The sequence below is a fragment of the Saccostrea echinata genome, unplaced genomic scaffold (assembly GCF_033153115.1).
Source record: "Saccostrea echinata isolate AGI-Se365-2 ecotype Australia unplaced genomic scaffold, CSIRO_AGI_Sech_v1 ptg000025l, whole genome shotgun sequence".
Lineage (NCBI taxonomy): Eukaryota > Metazoa > Mollusca > Bivalvia > Ostreida > Ostreidae > Saccostrea > Saccostrea echinata.
In genome coordinates, this window is record NW_026889774.1 from 12,829,035 (window position 1) to 12,850,634 (window position 21,600).

The 21,600-nt window shown below is 35.0% G+C and overlaps 2 protein-coding genes across 3 annotated transcripts; one reads left to right on the forward strand and one right to left on the reverse strand.

The window, feature by feature from the left end:
• The first annotated feature begins 888 nt into the window (after positions 1-888).
• Positions 889-10,497, forward strand: LOC133192041 (WAS/WASL-interacting protein family member 1-like). Its single transcript, XM_061327884.1, has 4 exons — positions 889-1,104; positions 7,045-7,495; positions 8,829-8,918; positions 10,094-10,497. Exons 2-4 carry the CDS (start codon positions 7,060-7,062, stop codon positions 10,144-10,146), a joined length of 579 nt encoding a protein of 192 aa, XP_061183868.1. The 5' UTR covers positions 889-1,104; positions 7,045-7,059; the 3' UTR covers positions 10,147-10,497.
• On the reverse strand, positions 10,467-20,854 carry LOC133192040 (argininosuccinate synthase-like). Of its 2 annotated transcripts, none has more exons than XM_061327883.1 (15): positions 20,765-20,854; positions 18,908-19,038; positions 18,554-18,622; positions 17,781-17,905; positions 17,576-17,696; positions 17,395-17,469; positions 17,088-17,158; positions 14,603-14,724; positions 14,343-14,427; positions 14,183-14,247; positions 13,042-13,115; positions 12,574-12,631; positions 11,846-12,002; positions 10,931-10,996; positions 10,467-10,738 (listed from the first exon to the last, which is right to left on the reverse strand). In XM_061327883.1, the coding sequence occupies exons 2-15, from the start codon at positions 19,016-19,018 to the stop codon at positions 10,690-10,692; spliced, it is 1,248 nt and encodes a 415-aa protein (XP_061183867.1). In that variant the 5' UTR covers positions 19,019-19,038; positions 20,765-20,854; the 3' UTR covers positions 10,467-10,689. The 2 variants fall into 2 exon arrangements, with proteins under 2 accessions (XP_061183867.1, XP_061183866.1); XM_061327882.1 differs by lacking the exon at positions 20,765-20,854 and adding an exon at positions 20,499-20,661.
• Between the last annotated feature and the right edge of the window lie 746 nt (positions 20,855-21,600).

The following is a 21,600-nucleotide window of genomic DNA, read 5'->3' on the forward strand; positions in this document are numbered from 1 at the left end:
CACAATGAAAACAATTTAGAAATCACAAGAGAATGACAATTATGAATAATTTTTGATATAATACCAAGGTATACAAAACATATCTTTGAGGAACGTGTCGTCTGACCTTAATATTGATATCCTATTCCCTTAATCTCTAATTATATTCTTTATTTGCTTTTTTTTTCAAAATGTGTGTGTTCCTAGTAAAAGGACAAACACGATGCTATGAAAGAAAACGGATTTTCAAATGCCCTGCACATACCAATATGTATTTATTTATTTATTTAATTTTTTTTTTTTTTTTTTTTTTTTTTTTTTTTTTACATATAAACCACAAAAACACTAGGATGCATTTAACACTAATTAGGTGAATAAACATTGAGGTGTTATGAAAGCATGCAACCTCTACAAAGTTACGAATATCCAAATTATTTATTCGTTGATCAATTCTTCGCAAGGACCCAGAGAGAGAGAGAGAGAAAGAGAGAATTGTGCACACCACAGATATTCTTTATACCCGGCTGGTAGTCCGAAATATCTGACGTTTTCCAGGCTTTTTTCACGATTTTGATATTTTACGTGCCAGGAAAAAACGTATAATATCAAAATCGTGAAAAAAGCCTGGAAAACGTCAGATATTTCGGACTACCCGGCTGGGTGAGGGGGTAGAATGAATTTTCTAAAAGTCAAGTTCAATATTTGATAAATAGGAACGGCTATATGCTCGTGATAGATTAGCCAGAGTACTTATAATCAAAGTCACATCCGTTACATTCATTCTCCATTGCACAATACAATGGAAAATAAACTGAGAATCCACATCTTAAACTGATTTCATGTCCGGAAACTAAAGTAGTGAAAGTCCACAAATTAAGGCGCGTCTTGCTTGATGTCTTCCAAATTCCTTACGCTGTCGTCTGTTTAAACCACCTATCGGAATTCCCTTTCGTGTGGCCCCGGATTGTGCTCAGATTAAATTTTCTTCCGTGTCTAGCTTTGTCAGTTGAAATGCACTTCGTTAGAATTTCTGACATAAGATAAAAATCAGCAGAAGTCTTTGATTTTTCCTATCCCATTTGGAATACTACCAGAAGCTGGACACGACAATCGGTATCTACTGAGGTAAGTAAAATTTTTCACGGGGTGGGGGTTAGGAGGTACATTGGCTCCTAAACCCTCATTGGACTTTGTGTCCATGTCGGATAGCCTGTGTCCATGTCTCACAGATTGTCAAAATCAACAACCCAGACATGTTTAAAAATGTTTATTCATTCTTATAGTTTGTCAAATTTGAATCACTTGGTTTCCTATTTGATTGACGTCTCTTTAAAATGTCTTATATGCCTATCTATTAGATATACACATGTGACCTACTTATATATCCGTTATAGCTATACATCGAGTTGACAGTCAAATGAAAGTGAGGGTTCAGTAAAGGTCAATTCCTGTACATGTCTCTAGACTTTGAAACTTAACACTAATTAATACACTTAATTATTTATTTGACAGGTAGTAAATTATGCGGGGAAAAGCAAGGGGAATATATAGAATATGTAAAAGGTTTTGCCTCATAGTACAATTTTCTACACGATCTGGAGTCGTGGACAGCAGGGGGTCCAGTTTCCAACTGACGATCTTGTATTAAACAATCAAGTTATAATTATCATTCTCTAAAAAAAAGTATTAAATGAAGAGTAACTTCGAACATACAAACACAATTAGCATGAAGGGATTTTATACTCAGTTACCGAAAATACCGGTAGTATCCAAATGTCCTGCATTTAAGGTATCAAATTAAAAAAAAGGAAATTATTTCACTCAAAATTTGCCTATTGCACACAGTGACAATAATCATTTAAATCCCCGATTCACGCCTTCTTGTTTCCGATTTTTCCGGTGTTACTGGGATCGAGCATTTCCGACAATTTGTGGATTGGGCACTGTTTTTTGGGGCTCCACTGGACGGAGCTTCTTGGTCTTGTTGAATCATTCGTTCGATCACTTACTTCTCTGTCCTCAATGTTGCCAAGAAGGAAAACACTTTGTTCTACATTTTCTTTTTATAGTGACAATCAGTTGCTGACATCCTAGATTTTTTTTTCAGAAGTTCCCTGATCGTGTCTCTTGGCGTATTTTCCGGCAAAGAAACATTTTCCTCTCAAAAACCATTTGTTAGTAAAACTGTCCTTCTGCTTGTCGTCTGTACCAGAATTTTTCAATTTTAGCTTTCAAAGTTCAGATTGAATCTCGAAAAAAAAAGTTTGAATCTCGATTACACTGAGCGATGAAAATGGCAATGGTTAGTCTCTAGTCCAGCTGTTCCCCTTTGGTATTTACCCAGTGTTCAATAAATGTGATCCGTTTCGATGGCGCACGTTGTTTTTGAAGAGTTTGCAATTCTGGTGTTCTAAAAATCCACCCAAAGTAACTTTTGAAACTTTGTGTTGCAGTCTTGCAAATGGCCTATCATCGTGAGGTTGTTCGTAATCCTTTAAGCACAAACCATGACTGAGATCATCAAGGATTTGAAGGTTGTTCAAACAATTGGTCACACTTAGGTAACACTAAATTGAGCTACCAAGTTTCAACAACAAACAAGCATTTTATCTATACATAGCGTAGATACTAGTATATAAAAAAAGTATATAAGATAAGATTTATTGAAACCAATTAGGGTACCTTGAGCATACAAGTAAAGAGTAACACACTTAAGAAGAAAGTCAAATTTGAAAGAGAAATTTTTCTTTATTTATTAAATTATAATAAAAAAAAAAGATGTGTTTGTGAAACACTGATGCCCCCGTATGGCAACTTATAGCAAAGGTTAAACTTTCTCAAATGCAAATCAAATATGTTGGTACCCAAAGTAAAGTCTTGTCTCGAGGAATATACCTGTGAAATATATAGCTCTAGCAGCAACCACTGAATAGATATGGAAAAGGTTAAAGTTTTTCAAAAGTAAGTCAAACATCAAGATCAAGGTCAAATGGTAAAATACTGGTGAAATATGAAAGCTGAAGCACCAATCGTTCAAAAGTTATGACCAAGGTTTAGGTTTTCCAAAAGTAGGTCAAACTCCAAGGTCAAGGTCAATGGATTACAATTGTTGGTATCCAAAGGAAGGTCTTGTCACAAGGATTACATATCTGAAGTATGACATCCCTAGCACCAACGGTTCACAAGTTATGGCCAAGGTTAAAGTTCGGTAAAATTTTGTAAAACTAGGTCAAACTCCAAGGTCAAAAGGTCAAATATGGTGACACCCAAAGAAAGGTCTTGTCACAAGGAATACACATGTGAAATATGAAAGCCATAGCTCCAACCGATCAAAAGTTATGGGCAATGTTAAAGTTTTTGCAGACAAACAGAAAAACGGACAGACAGACAGACGGACGGACAGGGCAAAAACTATATACCCCCGAATCTTCGATACGGGGGCATAAAAAGATCATGTCTATTTCGTTTATATAAGGGAAATTCAATCAGTGAATGAATCTCATCTTCCACACAATTCATGTCATACATTCTACTAATTCTTTCAAGGATGGTTTGCTGTCCTTCCGTGTTTATAATTATTCCATATCTTTCACTTTCAATCCTGAGGTTATGTGTGCTTACTCATTTTTTAAAAATAAAAACTTTTCAATTTCAAAACTTCTTTTTATACGGAAATATGTTGCAAGTTTATCTGACAGACAACCTCTTTCTCTTTTTCAGAAACCAGTATTGTCGGATATCATCTAATACTTTTTTTTAGTTGTTTCTTAAAAGTTATAAGCTTCATTGATTTACACATAGACCATGGTATGCCCATTTTCTCACATAAATATGTTACATCCAAAAAAATTTACAGTATTATAAAATGCATGTACATATTCTGTGTATATTTTCTTTGGAACAGGCTAGGGCAAAGATGGGGTCATTACTTTATGATAAAAAAAAAGGATCTTCAAAAATTCCTGAATTAAGGAACACCAAATCTACTTTATTATTGAGAAATTGGTTTGCAGTTGTATTGCACCTATATTTCTTTTAACCCCCCCCCCCCCATAACATCTTACTCACATCAAAGCATTTCCATGTACAGAGTTAAAACGTGTATAATTAAGAAGGATCTTCTCCCTCTTTAGCAGTATGTAATCAAATCTGGACGTCCCTGAATGCGGACATAATGGAATCAAGTGTTATATAACACAATATACAGGAAAATATTCTGAAATGTCAAGTGTATTCAGGCTGTAAATGGCTACATTGAAATATGAAGCGTTTATTCATGTTTGTTGAAAGGAAGTCAAAGTATAAAATTATTATCTATGATAAGTGTATAGTGAAAGGATGACTGCACTTAACGCCTGTTTTTGGGTCTTTTTCGGTTGCTTCTGTTGCTTTTAAATCTAAACCTTATCTCACTTTTGTGTGTTTATGAAAGAATACTGTCAATTTGGAACCACATTTAAATCTTAAAATGATTTTAGACTGTGATACAATAAAATGATTCAATGTTTTTTGTCCTTACTGCTTTCCAAATATAGTGAATTTACACTTACCTGCCCTTAATTGAACATTAGATATGCATGAGAGGCGGAGCTAACATTGTTAGAGTGGGTCTAAAATTAGACTTGATAAATAACAATGACATGTTTGGAAAAAACGAACGTGATCACTCTTTCCAATCCCCCTCTCCATTCTGTATGGCACAAATACACTTCTGACAAAGGCTTCAAAACGAAATTAACAATACGAGCACGTCAATGTAATTAAAGCATATTTTATATCAATGCCAGATGACTTAACGTGTTCGAACACAATGTCCTAGTTAGCACTTAACATGCTACCTTACAAGTCACGTGACGGAATTTAGTATTCACAAAGTTACCTGAGATAAGAAATCACGTGGTGAATTATAATATTCAACATGTCACAATCCTTGGTTACAACACAGAGAGCGAATGTAAGAAGAAGCCGTTTTTTCTCTTTTTAACCATGAGCTCATGTTTGTCTATTAATCTCCTTTTGACACATTATTATTTATGCAAATATACAACTACTGTTACACGTAGAACAGACAAACATACTCTGACTATGTATAAAGTCAGTAAAAAAGTGGGCGTCCTCATTATCGAACGGAGATTCAAGAAATTGTGATGACCCCTGCCTTTGAAAACAGATTCGAACTTCGTAAATACACACTTTTATTAAACCTAATTACATAAAGTTGTAGATTGGATGTTGACCATTCTTGCAATGAAAAGAAAAATCCTTGTTTTGAAAGTTTATTTTGTCGCAAATTCCGCATGTCCTTAAGTGCAGTCATCCTTTGTCCAATATGGTGCCGTTGGCGTCAACATGAAGCACCAGTGGACACCCGACTTTTACAGATATGATATTCACTGAGAATGACGAAGTAGCAGCTAGTAGAAAGTCATCCTATGTCAGAAATCTAAACCAGAGGTCTCTGTCGAGACTGTAGCTCTACTGGTTTGTACTTGTAACAAGGGAAGAAAAAAGTAGCTTGACTTGGACTTGAAACTTTGCAACAACAATAAATAGAATGATTCTTGATTTAGTCTCTTTTTGTGGCGAGATTGCAATCAAATTAAAACTGGGGGAGTAGCGTTTTAAAAGAATTTTACAGAAATTTCGATTTTAGTTACCATGGCAACATCATTCACCTTAATCAAAAAACAAAAAAGACAGTTATGTACTAGTATCTCATTGTAGTCTACTTGTGTGCCAAGTTATTTTGAAATCAGACCAAAACTGTAGGAGGAGTAGCATTTTGAATGTATTTCGAAGAAATTTCCAATTTTAGTAACCATGGAAACACCGTTCATTGAAATCGAAAACAACTACAGAGAAATATGTATCTTTATCTAGTCTACTTGTGTGCCAAGTAATGCTGAAATCAGACCAAAACTGTGGGAGGATAAGCATTTTGGAACCATTTCAAAGAAATTTCTATTTTTAGTAACCATGGCAACACCGCTCATCGAAATCAAAAACCGATAAAGAGAATTATGCATCTTAGTGTAGTCTATATATGTGCTTAGTGATATTGAAATCAGACTAAAACTGTTGGAGGAGTAGCATTTTGAGGGTATTTCACAGAAATTTCTATTTTTAGCAACCACGACAACACCGTTCATCAAAATCAAAAACCGATACACAGAATTATGTACCTTAGTGTAGTCTACTTGTCTGCCAAGTTATATTGAAACCAGACCAAAATTGTAGGAGGAGTAGCATTTTGAAGAATTGTTTGCAGACGGACAGACAGACGGACGGACGGAGGACACCTTACCATCGCATAAGCTCTTCTGGTCTCTGACCGGTAGAGCTAAAAATAAAGTTTAAAACCCCTTCTCCTCATTGATAAAAAATCCGATACTATAATAAAAGATGGGGATTTTTTTATCAATCAAGAGGAAAGTTAAAAAGGCCAAGTGCCTGTGCACTCGACAAGAGATCCTCACTAATTCAAAACGGTGGTGGATCTTAAAGTTAGTTGTTTGGGAGTGATTATGCCTGTTGGCCTCCTTATCGGCCCATCATGGATGGATACTAGCAGATACACCTTTCTACGAGGTCCGAATGGACATTAAGTATTCTGGATAGTTGTCCATTCACTTTACACTATTCCGGCACAGGTTTCTGAACCTTAATTTCGGGCCTCAAGTTGATTGGCATTAAATTTATTAAATATCTTTAAGTACTGTGTATTTCGGTTTCATGAGCATTAACAAGTACAAGATAAAATGTATTTAAATCAGAAGTGGTCACTCAGAATAACAATCCTGGAAAATCTCTGACTCCAATCCTGCAAGCAGGACACATCCAGGGGAATCATCCAGAGTAAATTAAAGCCGCCCTTGTGACATGTTAGTTTCAGAAAGCAAAGAAGAAAATAGAAAGAAGTCATGGACCGAATACATATATTAATTTCTCTCAAAAATTGTCCCATCCAACAGCTAGTGTTTTTTTTATATATACTGAAAAGACCACGGTATGAAATTCAAACATCATAATATATACGATTTAGACAAACTTTTTTTTCTGTTTCAGATCATGATTTAAGAAATGGCAGCCCTCGCTATGAGTGGAGCACCTCCACCGTTACCTAGCAGGGCAGGGCGACCAGACCCACCATCAGTTAGCACCCTCCCTCGTAGAGGTCCCACAAGCACATCCAGACCACAGTCCAGTCAGTCTCCCAGGAACCGAAGAGGATCATCAGATGAATTACCCCCACCCCCGCCAAGAAATAGACACGACCCCCTCCCACCTACCCCTCCCTCCACTGCAAGTTTACCCCCCGCCCAGGTTAACCAACAAAGACATAGTTCACATACTTTACCCAGAAATTCACGAAGTGAATCTAACCTTCAGAGCAAAGATGCTGAACCCCCTAGACTACCCCCTCGTAGGGGGAGTTCCTTCCATGGCGCACATTCCTCCAGTGCGAGGCCCCACCTGACGAATGGCTCCATTCCAGCTCCCATCCAAGAGAGTGACGGTACGTTCTTCAGAATACATTTATTAATTAATTACATGTATTTCACCTTTCACCTTGACAGGCTTTGCTAATTTGAAGCAATAATTAAGTAGTATAAAAGGTATCCATCGACTTTAAAATAAACACAAGTGGTGCTATGTTATTTAAAAAAAAAAACAAAACAAAAACAAACAAACAAAAAACTAACAATAAACAAACAAAAAAATCAAGAAATGATTTATATGATAATGTTGATCAATTACTCGATACATGTAAATATATAGTTTATCCGCTTGTAAAAACATCAAACATTTATTTAGGTTTGGTATTGCTGTGAAGAGCGGAAATGGCTTTTCGATAACATTTTTACAGAACATTTTCACAGCGTTATCTGGAATAGTTATCAGTTGATGCCCATACTTGAATATTTTGATATTCAGCATTGCATGAAAGTTTTGAAATTTCCATAATAATGAGACACAAAATCAAAATTACATTTTATTTTATTCAGATAGAGGTATAAAATAATACATCCAGTTGAGGAACATTCTGCAAGTATTTGATCCCTATTTAGCCCTTAGCTGGCATCAGTTTAATTATATTGATGAAAAGAGGAAGTCATATAACTGCTAGGCACTCGGAATCGCTGTTTACGAGTAGTTTAAAAATGTATAGCTAAAATATTCAAGCGTTCGCAATTCTTAAACTTCAACTCAGCACCTTAATAATTTGAAATACAAAAAAGGCGATTGTATTAAAGGCGCAGCAAGGGTCCTCACATGTATGTACATGATGATTATTCAAAAAGTAAGTCTCTTTTAAGAAAAAAGCTGTACAGATCAAAAGTTTAGATTTTTTGGACATATTCTTGGTATCTTAACATTCAAACTTATTTACTTTTTCACACATTCATGTTATCTTTAACAATTGTTTGGATACTTGTACCGAAAACGTACTCATGCAAGCAACGTGTGCACTTTTATGCTTATTGAACTGCTGCAAACAAAAAGAAACGCTACCATTGGGGGGGGGGGGGGCTTTCAAAGTTCCGTAATTTGAATTTACCTTTAAACTTTGTCTGCATGAAAGCAAAACATTTCCCGGTCTTATAAAGAATCTGTATTTTTAACAGAATAAAAAGTTCTACATGTAATTTGATGAAGAAGGTTTAAAAGTATGCTTATCATAAATGAACAAATGATTCAACAAAGCCACATTTCATCTCTAGTGAATCTATCCTCTGTTCTGGGGATTACTTGAGTTTCCACTCCAAGTATATTAGTAATACACAATAGTGAGTTGTAGTGGGATGTAAATATTAAAGTGTAATCATTGAGTCACTGTTGTATTTTAGATCTCGAGTCCCGTTTTATGTTCCACGATGTTAACGAACTACCAGCACCTCCAGAATTCAAAAATGTCAAGAAAAAGTATTCGAGTAAAGGTATATAACATTTACTAGTAAATCACACACAGGATGAAAGAAACATTTACGTCATAAATTGAAAGTTTTGCTATATAGTATACAAGACGATCCGCTCCTCTCCTCTGTGAAAAAAGGAGAGGAACGGATTGTCACCCTTGACTAGAGAACTATATAAAAGGAAAAATAGGCATGTGCACAAAGATACTTAAAACTATACAGTATACAAAGATACTTAAAACTAACGTATGGCTCCAAAGATGCTTTGTGGCAAGTTTGGTTGGATGAAAATGTGACAAGTTAACAGACAGACATACTTTGATCAAAAAACCGGTTTACGGGCCTTTGGCTCCAGTGAGCTAAAAAAGAATACCGGCTGTGAGAGATAGGACTGGTGGGACTTCTCCCTATTATTTTAAAGGGCGTGGGGGTATGTCTGTCTTCATCCCGTAACAACTAAACATTTTCCAATGTTTCTATTGTTTTTGGAAAGATTGTGCCTAGGAGGAAAAGGATTACATTCGATTTATTATAGGGATATCAACACAATCCGGAGAGATCAAATAAAGATGCGGATCCTAGATTTTATTAAGATTCTGCACCACAATAAATTGCATTAAACCATTGACGAAGAAAAAAAACCCTTTTGAATATAAATATTTCTCTGAGGAACTTACGAAAAGTGAAATAGCCTTTTATCTTGTTTAATGTTGAATATATATATATATATATATATATATATATATATATATATATATATATATATATATATATATATATATATATACTAAAATAAAAGTTGGGAACTAGAGAAATTCATCTATGCAAAAAATAATACAGGACATTCACCTCGTGAAGATTTCAATGCCAAAAGGAAGATATCTAGCTCTACTTCGTGTAACGCTGAAAGGCATTATTACAGGTCCTTGGGTTTCCCGATCATTTTATCTATTGATGATTAGACAATATTGTATTACGAACTTCCTTATACAACACTGAAATGGCTCATTATTATATGTTTACTTTCAATATCGCTGAAATATGATAATTAAATTAGTGCTATTAAGTAGATGAGTTTACCCATATCTCTAATTAAGTGGTAAGTACAAAAATTAAATTAACATTGAGGAAAAACATAGATGTAGACTAAGGATACACCATTATGCTTTATAACTTTTCTCCAATTTATTTCCTAGAATACGAGAGGCATAAACGACAGAAAAGAACACCGGAACCCAGGAATGACTGAAATTGGATCCGCGCCTTAATGAAGCTTAAAATTCTATGTCTATCCGGATGAGTGGAATTCGTTGTTGTAAGAAATGTGACCATCACCTTCAGATGGAGCATTAGTTTATATAAACAGTAACTGCTCAGTAACTGTTGTGGTGGTCAAAATGATTTGTTATTAATTTTCTGCTGTAAAGATGCTTTGTTGCTAGAATGCTGTTTTCAGTTGTCGGACAAGAGTGGAATAAAAGTATGAATGTGCAAGAGTAACATAAGATGTATACTTCTTTTTTTTTTTATACATATTTATAATTTTTTTAATATTTATATGAAATCATCGAGTAATAAAACTGAAAAGTGTTGACAAACCATACAATAGTTTATCATTATTTAAGTGCATCTTCTACAATGCTAAGTGACAATTATGAATATGAACAGCAATCAAAGGAAGAAACAACATGATAAAGTAAATTTAAACGTCTTTTAAAAGAAACAGAACACTAATCTCCCTAAGTGATGCTTTACGAATTCCTCCTATGTACACTGTCAGAGAGGAGGACTTTCATTTCCCTGTAGCTTGATTCTGCCGCAGTCGACAATATTCTTGTAATCTGAAACAAAATCTCGATTTTTTCACCTTGTCGTTAATATACCCTATACTCTTTTATATTTCATTGTAACATGATGTGAAACCCGATACCCCTCTTTTTTTTCTCAATTAAACAACCTGCCAAAAAAAGTCCCCCGACTTTATGAAGTTTTCTATAATTAGAAAGTTATGTAAGAAGCTGGGTTTTTTTTACCTTAATGCATTGATTTTGATGAATCCACCTGCATCTGTTGGTTCATAGTCACCTTGTACATCCATACTGTCAAACGAAACAATTCCTAAATTAACGTAATGAAGATGAAATAGAACGATTCCTAATACTGCACTCACCTATTTCCACAAGTATAGTTTACTGATTTGTGTTCTTATGATACATGCAATTCCCACTATATTCTTTCTGAATTTTTGCGTAAGACATTTTATCAATTACAAAAGTTTATTTTCATTTCCATTAACTATTATATTTATGTATAGGAACAACGGAAGCCCTGTTAGGACCTATAAGAATTCAATAATTTAATAATAATTCAAAAATTGTCGAATTAATTCAAACGAATTTAATTCGTTATATCATTTTTTTTAATTCAAATTTAATCAGTTTTATTTGTTATAACAAATTTGTTGAATTCGTTATAACGTATTCAAAAATTTGTAACAACGAATTCTTAAATGTGTATTTAATAATGAATTAAATTCCTTCAAATGAATTCTTAAATTTGTTGACGAATTAAATTCGTTTAAACGAATTCAACAATTTGCCACATCGATTTCATAATTAATTTCCTATAGGTCCTAAGTGTCGAATTCGATTTAACGAATTTAATTCGTTATAACAAATTTTGGAATTTGTTTAAACGTATTAATTTTGGAATTCGTTATGACGAATGCAACAAATTTGTTATAGCAAATTAAATTCGTTGTAACGAATTAAAAAAAATGTTATAACGAAATAAATTCCTTTTAATTAATAAATCTGACAATTCGTTATATCGAATTGAATTTTTTCTTATTTGGATATGTCCTAAACGGGACTTCCGTAGATACCAATGATACATCATAAAAAAGCATATTTGGGATAATTGTTCTCCATGAATGTTATTTGTCTGACCTGACGAGCTCTGCATTGTACAGAGATAACGGAGACTCCCGGCCCAGGATGTAAACTCCTCCTTTGTACAGTTTAACAGTTACGTTACCAGTGACGTGATTCTGGCTCCCCTGAATGCAGGTGCGTGTGTACTCACACTCGGGACTGAACCAAAACCCTTTAAAAACAGTCCGTGTGTGAAAACTTTCAACATCGTGTTAAATACAGCATGGTTCTTTACTACTGTCATGATAATTACTGTACCCCTACATACCATCATGTTCTATACACATTGTTTATTTATGATAATTACTGTACCCCTACATACCATCATGTTTTATACACATTGTTTATTTATGATAATTACTGTACCCCTACATACCATCATGTTCTATACACATTGTTTATTTATGATAATTACTGTACCCTACATACCATCATGTTTTATACACATTGTTTATTTATGATAATTACTGTACCCCTACATACCATCATGTTCTATACACATTGTTTATTTATGATAATTACTGTACCCCTACATACCATCATGTTTTATACACATTGTTTATTTATGATAATTACTGTACCCCTACATACCATCATGTTCTATACACATTGTTTATTTATGATAATTACTGTACCCCTACATACCATCATGTTTTATACACATTATTTATTTATGATAATTACTGTATCCCTCAACACCTTCGTGTTATATTCATGATTGTTTACATATAATGATACTGTACCCCTATACACCTGATCCGAGAAGGAGATGTCGAGATTCCTCTTTATTTTCCTTACTTCCTGAAAGTAATGATTTAAATGCTGTGAATATTACAGTAAAGTCTATGGTCTGATGGGTTTATTATATACAATTCTTGATATTTTTTTAGGTCAATGATTTAGCTACCCGAGGAGTACAATATTCACGGATCCCTAAGGACGGGGAGAATATTGTACATCAAGGGTTATTAAATCACGGCACTATATAGTATTGGCTAAAATAGGCAATAATTGTTAAATACTATATGATTCAATGATTAAATAACTCGTACAAACTCGTTAATCTTTCTTTAATGTCTACATCTATTGAAGTGAGAGTCTGAGAGTCGAGATTAAAATAAAATATTTGGAATTTCTTGATACAATTTTGGTTCAATATCATGTTCACTTTGAAGCATCGGAGTGATATTTGTAGACTTTGATAACATTACCCTATCTAAGGTGAACAACTCAATATCCATATGTGCAGCTAGTAAAATAGTTCCGCCAGGTGTCTCATAAAGACCTAGGGAAAAAAATCAAAACTCTCATAAAGACCTAGGGGGAAAAATCAAAACTCTCATAAAGACCTAGGGGGAAAAAAATCAAAACTGGCCATAGAGCTCTATCTTGCCATCCATCTTGTATATAATTGAAATACATATTCATAGAATTTGTATAATTTTATAACACCCTTAAAGTCTTTATATATGCTATTTTTATGAAGTCTTTTTCGAAAATGTTTAAAAAAGCTTTTTTTATTACCGGTAGATGTTCTTATTCATAATGCCGTTCTTGTGATACTTAGATTTTCAATTGAAAAAAAAAACAAATTATTTAACAAAAGTGGTGTTAATTACCGGTATTACATATGTCATGTTTATAACTAAATTTAAAATATTAATTTTTACATTTTAAACCCAAAAAGTCAAGTAAAACAATAAAACAATTAATTTAAAAATTGTGTTCTCTCTATCGAAAAGCGTATCATCATCACACAGAATCAATATACCACTATATCGTCCCAGCCCTTATATATATATATATATATATATATATATATATATATATATATATATATATATATATATATATATATATATATATATATAAGGCTACAGACATAGTAACCTACTTTTAGCTCCCTTCACCCAAAGACGCATCAAATGAAAGGGTTTGATTCAAGGTTAACACGAAGGAAGACAGATTAAGACACAATTTGGCTATACATATCTATATGATTTTAAAATTTTATGTTGACCTAATTTTGTACTGCAACACTTCCTTCCAAAATGCCTCATCTCATGGTTTGATTATCCTTGGCTTGACAGTGAAAATATATGACCAGGACATGAATAACTAACAGATGGACAGACAGATCATACCATAAATAGTTAAATACAACCCGTTAAAAATAGGTAGGAAAACAGAGAGACATCATTTTCCCAAGATAAAAATAAAATGAAATATTTAATATCTGCCCCAAATAACTTTTCAATTTTTTTTTTTTGAAAAGCAGTGACAGCGTTCCATGAAATATGTACGTCTTTGACGGCGAGACATTGAATTCAGATACATGTAGATGTATGTTACCTCTAGACTTCATTCCAATGAACCTATTCTCCACTATGTCAATTCTTCCAATGGCATGCTTTCCACTAGAATTACATGGAAAAAAAAACAATTTGTATAACAACAGAATACTATTTCGCTTTGCAATTTCAGTATGTGTTTCTAGTAAAGTTTGACAGACCCTAGTTCATTCATGTAGGAGAAAATTTCTAGTGGCGTGTCCTTTTCCGCGTTATTTCCTAAATTCTTAACATGGACGGGCAAGCCTGTGGAATTGAACAAAACATTTTGTTAATTAATAATTTATTTCATTCATTATTTTTTTTTTTTTGGAATGGTTAACTCTTTAATAAAACAGTACTAAGAAAATCTTGAGATTCAAAATAAGAATAATTTCTGTATCCTTTTATGCAAAAATAAAAATAACGTGAAAACTATAACCATTTTTAAAGGAGATGACGATTTTCTCCGCTTGATCAGGTGCTTGTTCCGGATCCACGGTCATCTGGAAAATCCCAGCTGGGGCATGTTTGGCTGGATCCTCCAAAACCCCAGACTCGTAACTGTATTCGAGAGATTTATGCACCAAAGTTCATTAAAACAAGAGGCCCAGGGGCCACATCGCTCACCTGAGCACTATGGCTAGGAAAAAGCAGAAATCACTTCAATCTTGAAAGGTTGAAAAGTTTAAATATAAAAGTGATTGGGGGGGGGGGGGTGTCAGGAATTGAACAAATTTGAATCTATATTATCTGAGGATGCTTCCATTTAAATATGACCAATCATGGCTTTGCTTTCTTGAGTAGAAGATTTTTAAAGATTTAACCTATGTATTCCTATGTAAAACTTTGATCACCCATTGTGGCCCCACCCGACCCCCAGGGGTCATGTTTGAACAAACTTGAATGTACACTATCTAAGAATGCTTCCATATGAATATGACTAATCATGGCTTTGCTATTCTTAACAAATAGTTTTTTTTAAAGATTTTTACTATGTGTTCCAATGTAAAACTTTGATCGCCCATTGTGGCCCCACCCGACCCCCGGGGGTCATGATTCGAACAAATTTGTATGTACACTATCTGAGGATGCTACCATATAAATATGACCAATCATGGCTTTGCTATTCTTAACAAATTGTTATTTTTTTAGAATTTTTACTATGTGTTCCTATGTAAAACTTTGATCGCCCATTGTGGCCCCACCCGACCCCCGGGGGTCATGAGTTGAATAAATTTGAATCTACACTATCAGAGGATGCTTCCATGTAAATATGACCAATCGTGGCTTTGCTGTTCTTGAGAAGAAGAATTTTAAAGATTTTTCCTATATATTCCTATGCAAAACTTTGATCGCCCATTGTGGCCCCACCCGACCCCCGGGGGTCATGATTTGAACAAATTTGAATCTACACTACCTGAAGATGCTTCCATGTAAATATGACCAATCATGGCTTTGCTGTTCTTGAGAAGAAGATTTTTAAAGATTTTTCCTATATATTCCTATGTAAAACTTTGATCGCCCATTGTGGCCCCACCCTATCCCCGGGGGTCATGATTTGAACAAAATTGAATCTACACTACCTGAGGATGCTTCCAAGTAAATATGACCAATCATGGCTTTGCTGTTCTTGAGAAGAAGATTTTTGAAGATTTTTCCTATATATTCCTATGTTAAACTTTGATGGCCCATTGTGGCCCCACCCGACCCCCGGGGGTCATGATTTGAACAAACTTGAATGTACACTATCTGAGGATGCTACCATATAAATATGACCAAGTATGGCTTTGCTGTTCTTGAGAAGAAGATTTTTAAAGATTTTTCCTGTATATTTCCTATGTAAAACTTTGATCGCCCATTGCGGCCCCACCCTACCCCCGGGGGTCATGATTTGAACAAATTTGAATCTACACTACCTGAGGATGCTTCCACATAAGTTTCATGTTTTCAAGCACAGTGGTTCTTGAGAAGAAGATTTTTTAATGATGCCATTAATTTTTCACGAATTCTTAATTATCTCCCCTTGGAAGAGGGCGTGGCCCTTCATTTGAACAAACTTGAATCCCCTTTACCCAAGGATACTTTGTGGCAAGTTTGGTTGAAATTGGCCCAGTGGTTCTTGAGAAGAAGTCGAAAATGTGAAAAGTTTACAGACGGACAGACGGACAGACAGACGGACAGACGGACAGACGGACTACAGACAAAATGTGATCAGAAAAGCTCACTTGAGCCTTCGGCTCAGGTGAGCTAAAAACTAAATCTTTCTGTGGAAATGTAGCTATAAAGAGAAAAGATATCGAATCCCAACAGCAAAAACTCCGCGATCGTATTAAAGATAGATTTCATTTGATTTATATTTGTACATTCGTGTTACAGGTGGGTGTGTACTCAAAGTTCTCTTTCAGTATCAGAGTGCGCATTTTTGTAAAAGGTTAGTTTCAGGTTATATTTTGGATTTTTCAATTGTAATACTACATGAATGTTTCATAGAATAATATTTTAAAAATAAAAGTCTAAGAACCCCTGGGGTACAGAACGCCGTGGGGGTGGGTGGGTGTTCCTTCCCCAAGTACCTGTGGGAAATCTGACCTTGACATAGATAAGACCTCCAATCAGTACATTTCACTTTATTATGTAACAGTCAACTTATCATAATCTATATTCATTGCTACCATAAAGGATATTTAAAACATCTTGGTGTAGAAGTCAACTGACCAATAACAATGTCTGTAGCAAGCACTCAAAAGTGAGTACCCTATAACAACAACAACAACAACCCCAATAAATAATAAAAACTTGCAACAAATTAAATAATTTTTTTTTCAAAATTCAAAAGCCTTCATAATCTATTTTGAGTAAGTTTATCAAAACAGCTCATGCTCATTTATAAAACATGTGTCTATTATAATTATATAAAGCGTTACCTTATATGCATTAAATTGGCATCCATACTCCATGGGGCTTTTGGGGTCACTGGTAGAGCTATGCCATGTTCCTGAAATAATGCAGGAATATACAACACATCTATAGCTACAGGTGTACGTATTTTATAGTGATAAATTACCGGTATGTTTTTTCACAAGATTCCAGATTTCATGCAAAGATCACCTCTGCTAACGGTCTACTTATTATACAGTAATACAGTAATAGTATACAAAATTTTTATATGCATTTTCACTACTATAAATTGATGAGAACAAATTCTAAATATTTTCAGAAGAATTATTTTACCTGTGCATATTTGAAAAGATCTGCTCTGCCTTGAAAACGGTTGTAAAATTCCGGCAACCTCCAGGGCGAAATAACCTGTACATAAAGAGGTTGGTAAAAAAAACTTTGCATGGAAACATATTTATGTAGTTTTACTGATCATATTACAAAGTCAAAGGTAATATATGCTTTGAGTTACAACCTTAATTGTGGGGTGCAATGCGTAAGCCCCTAATTCAAATCTAATCTGATCATTGCCCTTGCCTGTGGCCCCATGGGAGACATACTGCGCCTTCTCTTCAACGGCAACCTTGATCATGGCCCTAAAACATAAAAAAAAAATCATAGCAGTCAATGTTTCTCTTCAATCACTGTATGATAACGATGACGAACCTCACAACCTTCACCTCGCGATGCAGGGCCTTGCCAGAGCGGTACCCAGGAGGTAACGGTCCTCGTAAGCAGCATTTGCCTGAATAGCGGGCCATATAAACTCCTCCACAAATTCAACACGTACATCAGGAATTACCATCTAAATCAACAAATATAAAATGAACATGAACACGCACATAGTTACTGAAATTACTAAAATTACTTGAGATGATTTGTTTTTATTATTGTTTGTTAATATCAATGGGAAAAAAACTTTGAGAAATCTTTTGAAGAACAGCAGGTCAAAGGTGACACAGGTGAGCGTTGTGGCCCTGGCCCATGGTCTGTGTGATAATTCATAACCACCTTTTTAAAGGACCACTTGCTATACAAACTTCTTTTCAAAAATCATGAAAATTGATACCAAATCTGTTTATATAAGTAAAATGACAAAGTTTAGTATTAGTTTACCCACATTTTTTTTAAAAAGATGTCTTAACAATTTGCTCTAAAGTGATAAAAAAAATGTTTACCAGTAGATTATAAGGGGAACGACAAAAAGTGAGAATTTAGTCTACAAATTCTTAATATGTATTTGCATCATTTACGAACAAAATAAGTCAAAAACTAATTCCATATCGCGTATCCCTTCTTTTGTTTGTTTGTAGCAAATGTCCTGAAGGGACTGTCAACGATAACGAATATAAAATCTGTTCATACAGACAGAAAATTTCTCTGACTTAGAAAGTATGGAGTTGCTACCTTTTCATTTTCACATTTGATACACGAAATTATTTATATATCCTACCCGCTTAGCACCAAGCTTTAGTGCCTTTTCTTTTGCAGCATCGAAATCTTCATCCTGTCCGATGTTAGCCTGTATTTAAATTAAAAGACAAAAGCTGGCTCTTCATATAAAATTTGTTGTTTTTTTTTTGGAACCATGCATGTATATATAGTAAACGAACAATCATAAATTATACATGTATTACAGGCACTTGATTCGGTAATAATTTTTTAAACCCATAGTATAATAATAACAATAAATAATGTTATTATTATACTATGGGTTAAAAAATTTATTACCCAATCAAGTGCCTGTGACATGTTATAATATATTGTAGCTCATTATCAGCTTTTGCCAATACTAGCTTAAACTTACACAGAAGGCAATGACTTCATATCCTTGTTCTATAAGCCAGACCAGAATACAGGACGTGTCCAGTCCCCCGCTGTAGGCCAGGACAACCCGTCTATTGCCGGACTCAGACATTTAGGAACTCCTTGTTTATTCTGTATAAATAAAACCAGTTCTTATATGTTCACTTTAATACTGATGCCAACTTTATCATAATATAGTACTATTTAATGTGTTGAAAGTAACTTCCAAAGAATGATAATATAATAAGTATAACTCGATGAATAGATGTGTTCGGGCGTTTCCAGTCCGAGGGACAGGGGGTTGTCAGAGTTTATAAATTTACAAAATATACTAAGCTGAAATGGAAATTGGACCCCTTGTGAAAATGCACTCTTTTAAAACACTCAAAAGCTAGGAAAACCACATTAAGATGTACCTAACGAAGCTTCTCCTCCCTCTCTCAAGATCAAGTGCGCTCTGTCCCTCTCTCTCCTCGGCCCCTATTCCTGGACCTTCCGTCCTCGACTCGCTAACTTTGAGTTTTTGGTTATATCAATTGTGACAGAAAATGAATTTACTATCACACTATACAACTCTCTTAATGGTTCGCATTAAACAGTTAAATTTCAATGCAAGTGAAAATAACCAGGTTGGCTTTTGAACAGGAAACAAATCTTTCTGGTACAGTTACCCATACTCTCCTCTTCATTTTTATTATATCAAAATGACACAGCCAGGTCAAACAACTTGAATTGCTATAAGTGCAACCAACGAATTTCAGAGTATATCCATTTTCTGCACCTTAATGTTTTAAAGACTCTAAAAAAAATTCAGTAATATTATAAAACATGCATGCATATACATGTAAAAAGTCTTACACATATTACCGAGGCGGATCCAGTAATCTTTGAAGAAAAAAAAAGGGGGGGGGGGTCCACCAAATGATCGTTTAGGCAGTTTTCACAACCCACCCTGACACCCCCTTTGCTTGTGTACGTAACATCAGGTAGTTATAAGACTTCCTATCCAGTGATATTTTTATGAGTGCTAAATGGGGTCCGGATGCCCCAGGACATCTCCTCTGGATCCGCCCTTACATTTAACAACGCGTTTTAACTACACAAGTATGTAGTACGCCAGCTTACACCTGTATGATATTACATGTATCTAGTGCCCTATCTCTTGAAACATGCATTTTCCCTAGTTTTATACCATGGTACACATCTGCTTAACAACCCTTTTCCTTTTAAAGAAGCCTACAAATCGACTTCATAAACCATCTACTTAAGGGGAAGAGGGTTCTCTCTCTCGCACTCTCTTGAATACCGGTTTCTACCTGTCCATCCACAACTATGCCGATTTATCAACCTCTCAAACGACAAAACGGTAAACACGAGAATATTGCTGAATCTTGATCAATATATAGAACGAAACAGAGCGCCCTTGCTTATGTGCAAACCTGAATCTCTTATCACGAATCGAAATGTCACACAAGATAAATGGTAAATTTTGCATAATATATATACGAAAAGTTACACGGTTTTGAATACGCAGCCCATAAACTCGGTCCGGATGTTGCAAGAGAGAGAGAGAGAGAGAAGAGAGATCTTACCTTGTCAATTCCCGTTAACAAATTCGCAACACTGACTCGCGAATTAGGAGTTTTATTCTTATTTCAGGCCCTGTGGTCGACAGCTCGCCGCAACAATCGATGGAAAATTGGAATTATTGACCCCGAGGAAAAAATGTCAACTCAAAAATTGTGTGTTTTGGGGAACTAATAAATCTAATGAACAAGAAGACAAATATGCACATGGAGTACGTAATCGTCTCATATGACCCGATATTGATAGCATTAAACTGTCTGTCTACACTAACCTGGTGTAAGCGATTACCAAAGAGGCTGGAAACACAAACAGCAAATCTGAACAGTGGGAGACTTAATTCAATAATTCAAGGAGGCAGGAACAGGCATTCTTAATCTTTCATACGTCAACCTTGCACCATTCCATCTCGCGACAAACACCCATTTATAACTTAGCAATCCATGACATAGATTAATTAGTACAAGTGGCACCTTGTAAAATGTTGACAGTGCATTCGTGCATGTTTTTTTTTTCCTTATTGTAATCGTTTTGAACTTACATATAGCTCAATTTTACAATGTCATGGTAAGTAATCCCTAGAAAATACATGTACTTAATGCTTTTCCAAAGACTTTGGTCTTGCCCAAAGGCGGATCCAGCGCCGGGCGTCCTCCCTCCCCCCGCTTGAATTTTTTTTTTGAAATTTTGTTTGTATTATCCTAAAATCAAGGGAAAACATCTCTTATTTGTTAAAATTCGTCAGTCATTCGAAGCCCCCGGACCCCCACCAGGGCTTTGCCCTGAACCCACTGGGGGCTTCAATTCCCGGGCCCTGCCTTCTACTGTGCCCCACCCCCCGTTATGAAATTCCTGGATCCGCCACTGTTGCCCATCGACTGTAGCTCATTGTTGTGACGGACCCTAAATATAAAAGCATCCTTAGTACTAGTATTAGGCCTAAATAAGCGTAGAACATATTTACGAGTATCGCCCAGTTTTGCTATAGGCAAATGGAGCTTCTTCTCGATCTGCCATTTCAAGGACAAAGCTGAAAATGAATGATTATAAATGGGAGCAGATAATAACAGTTCATGCGAGTGACAAAGGTAATTCAAAAGGAGCATGCAT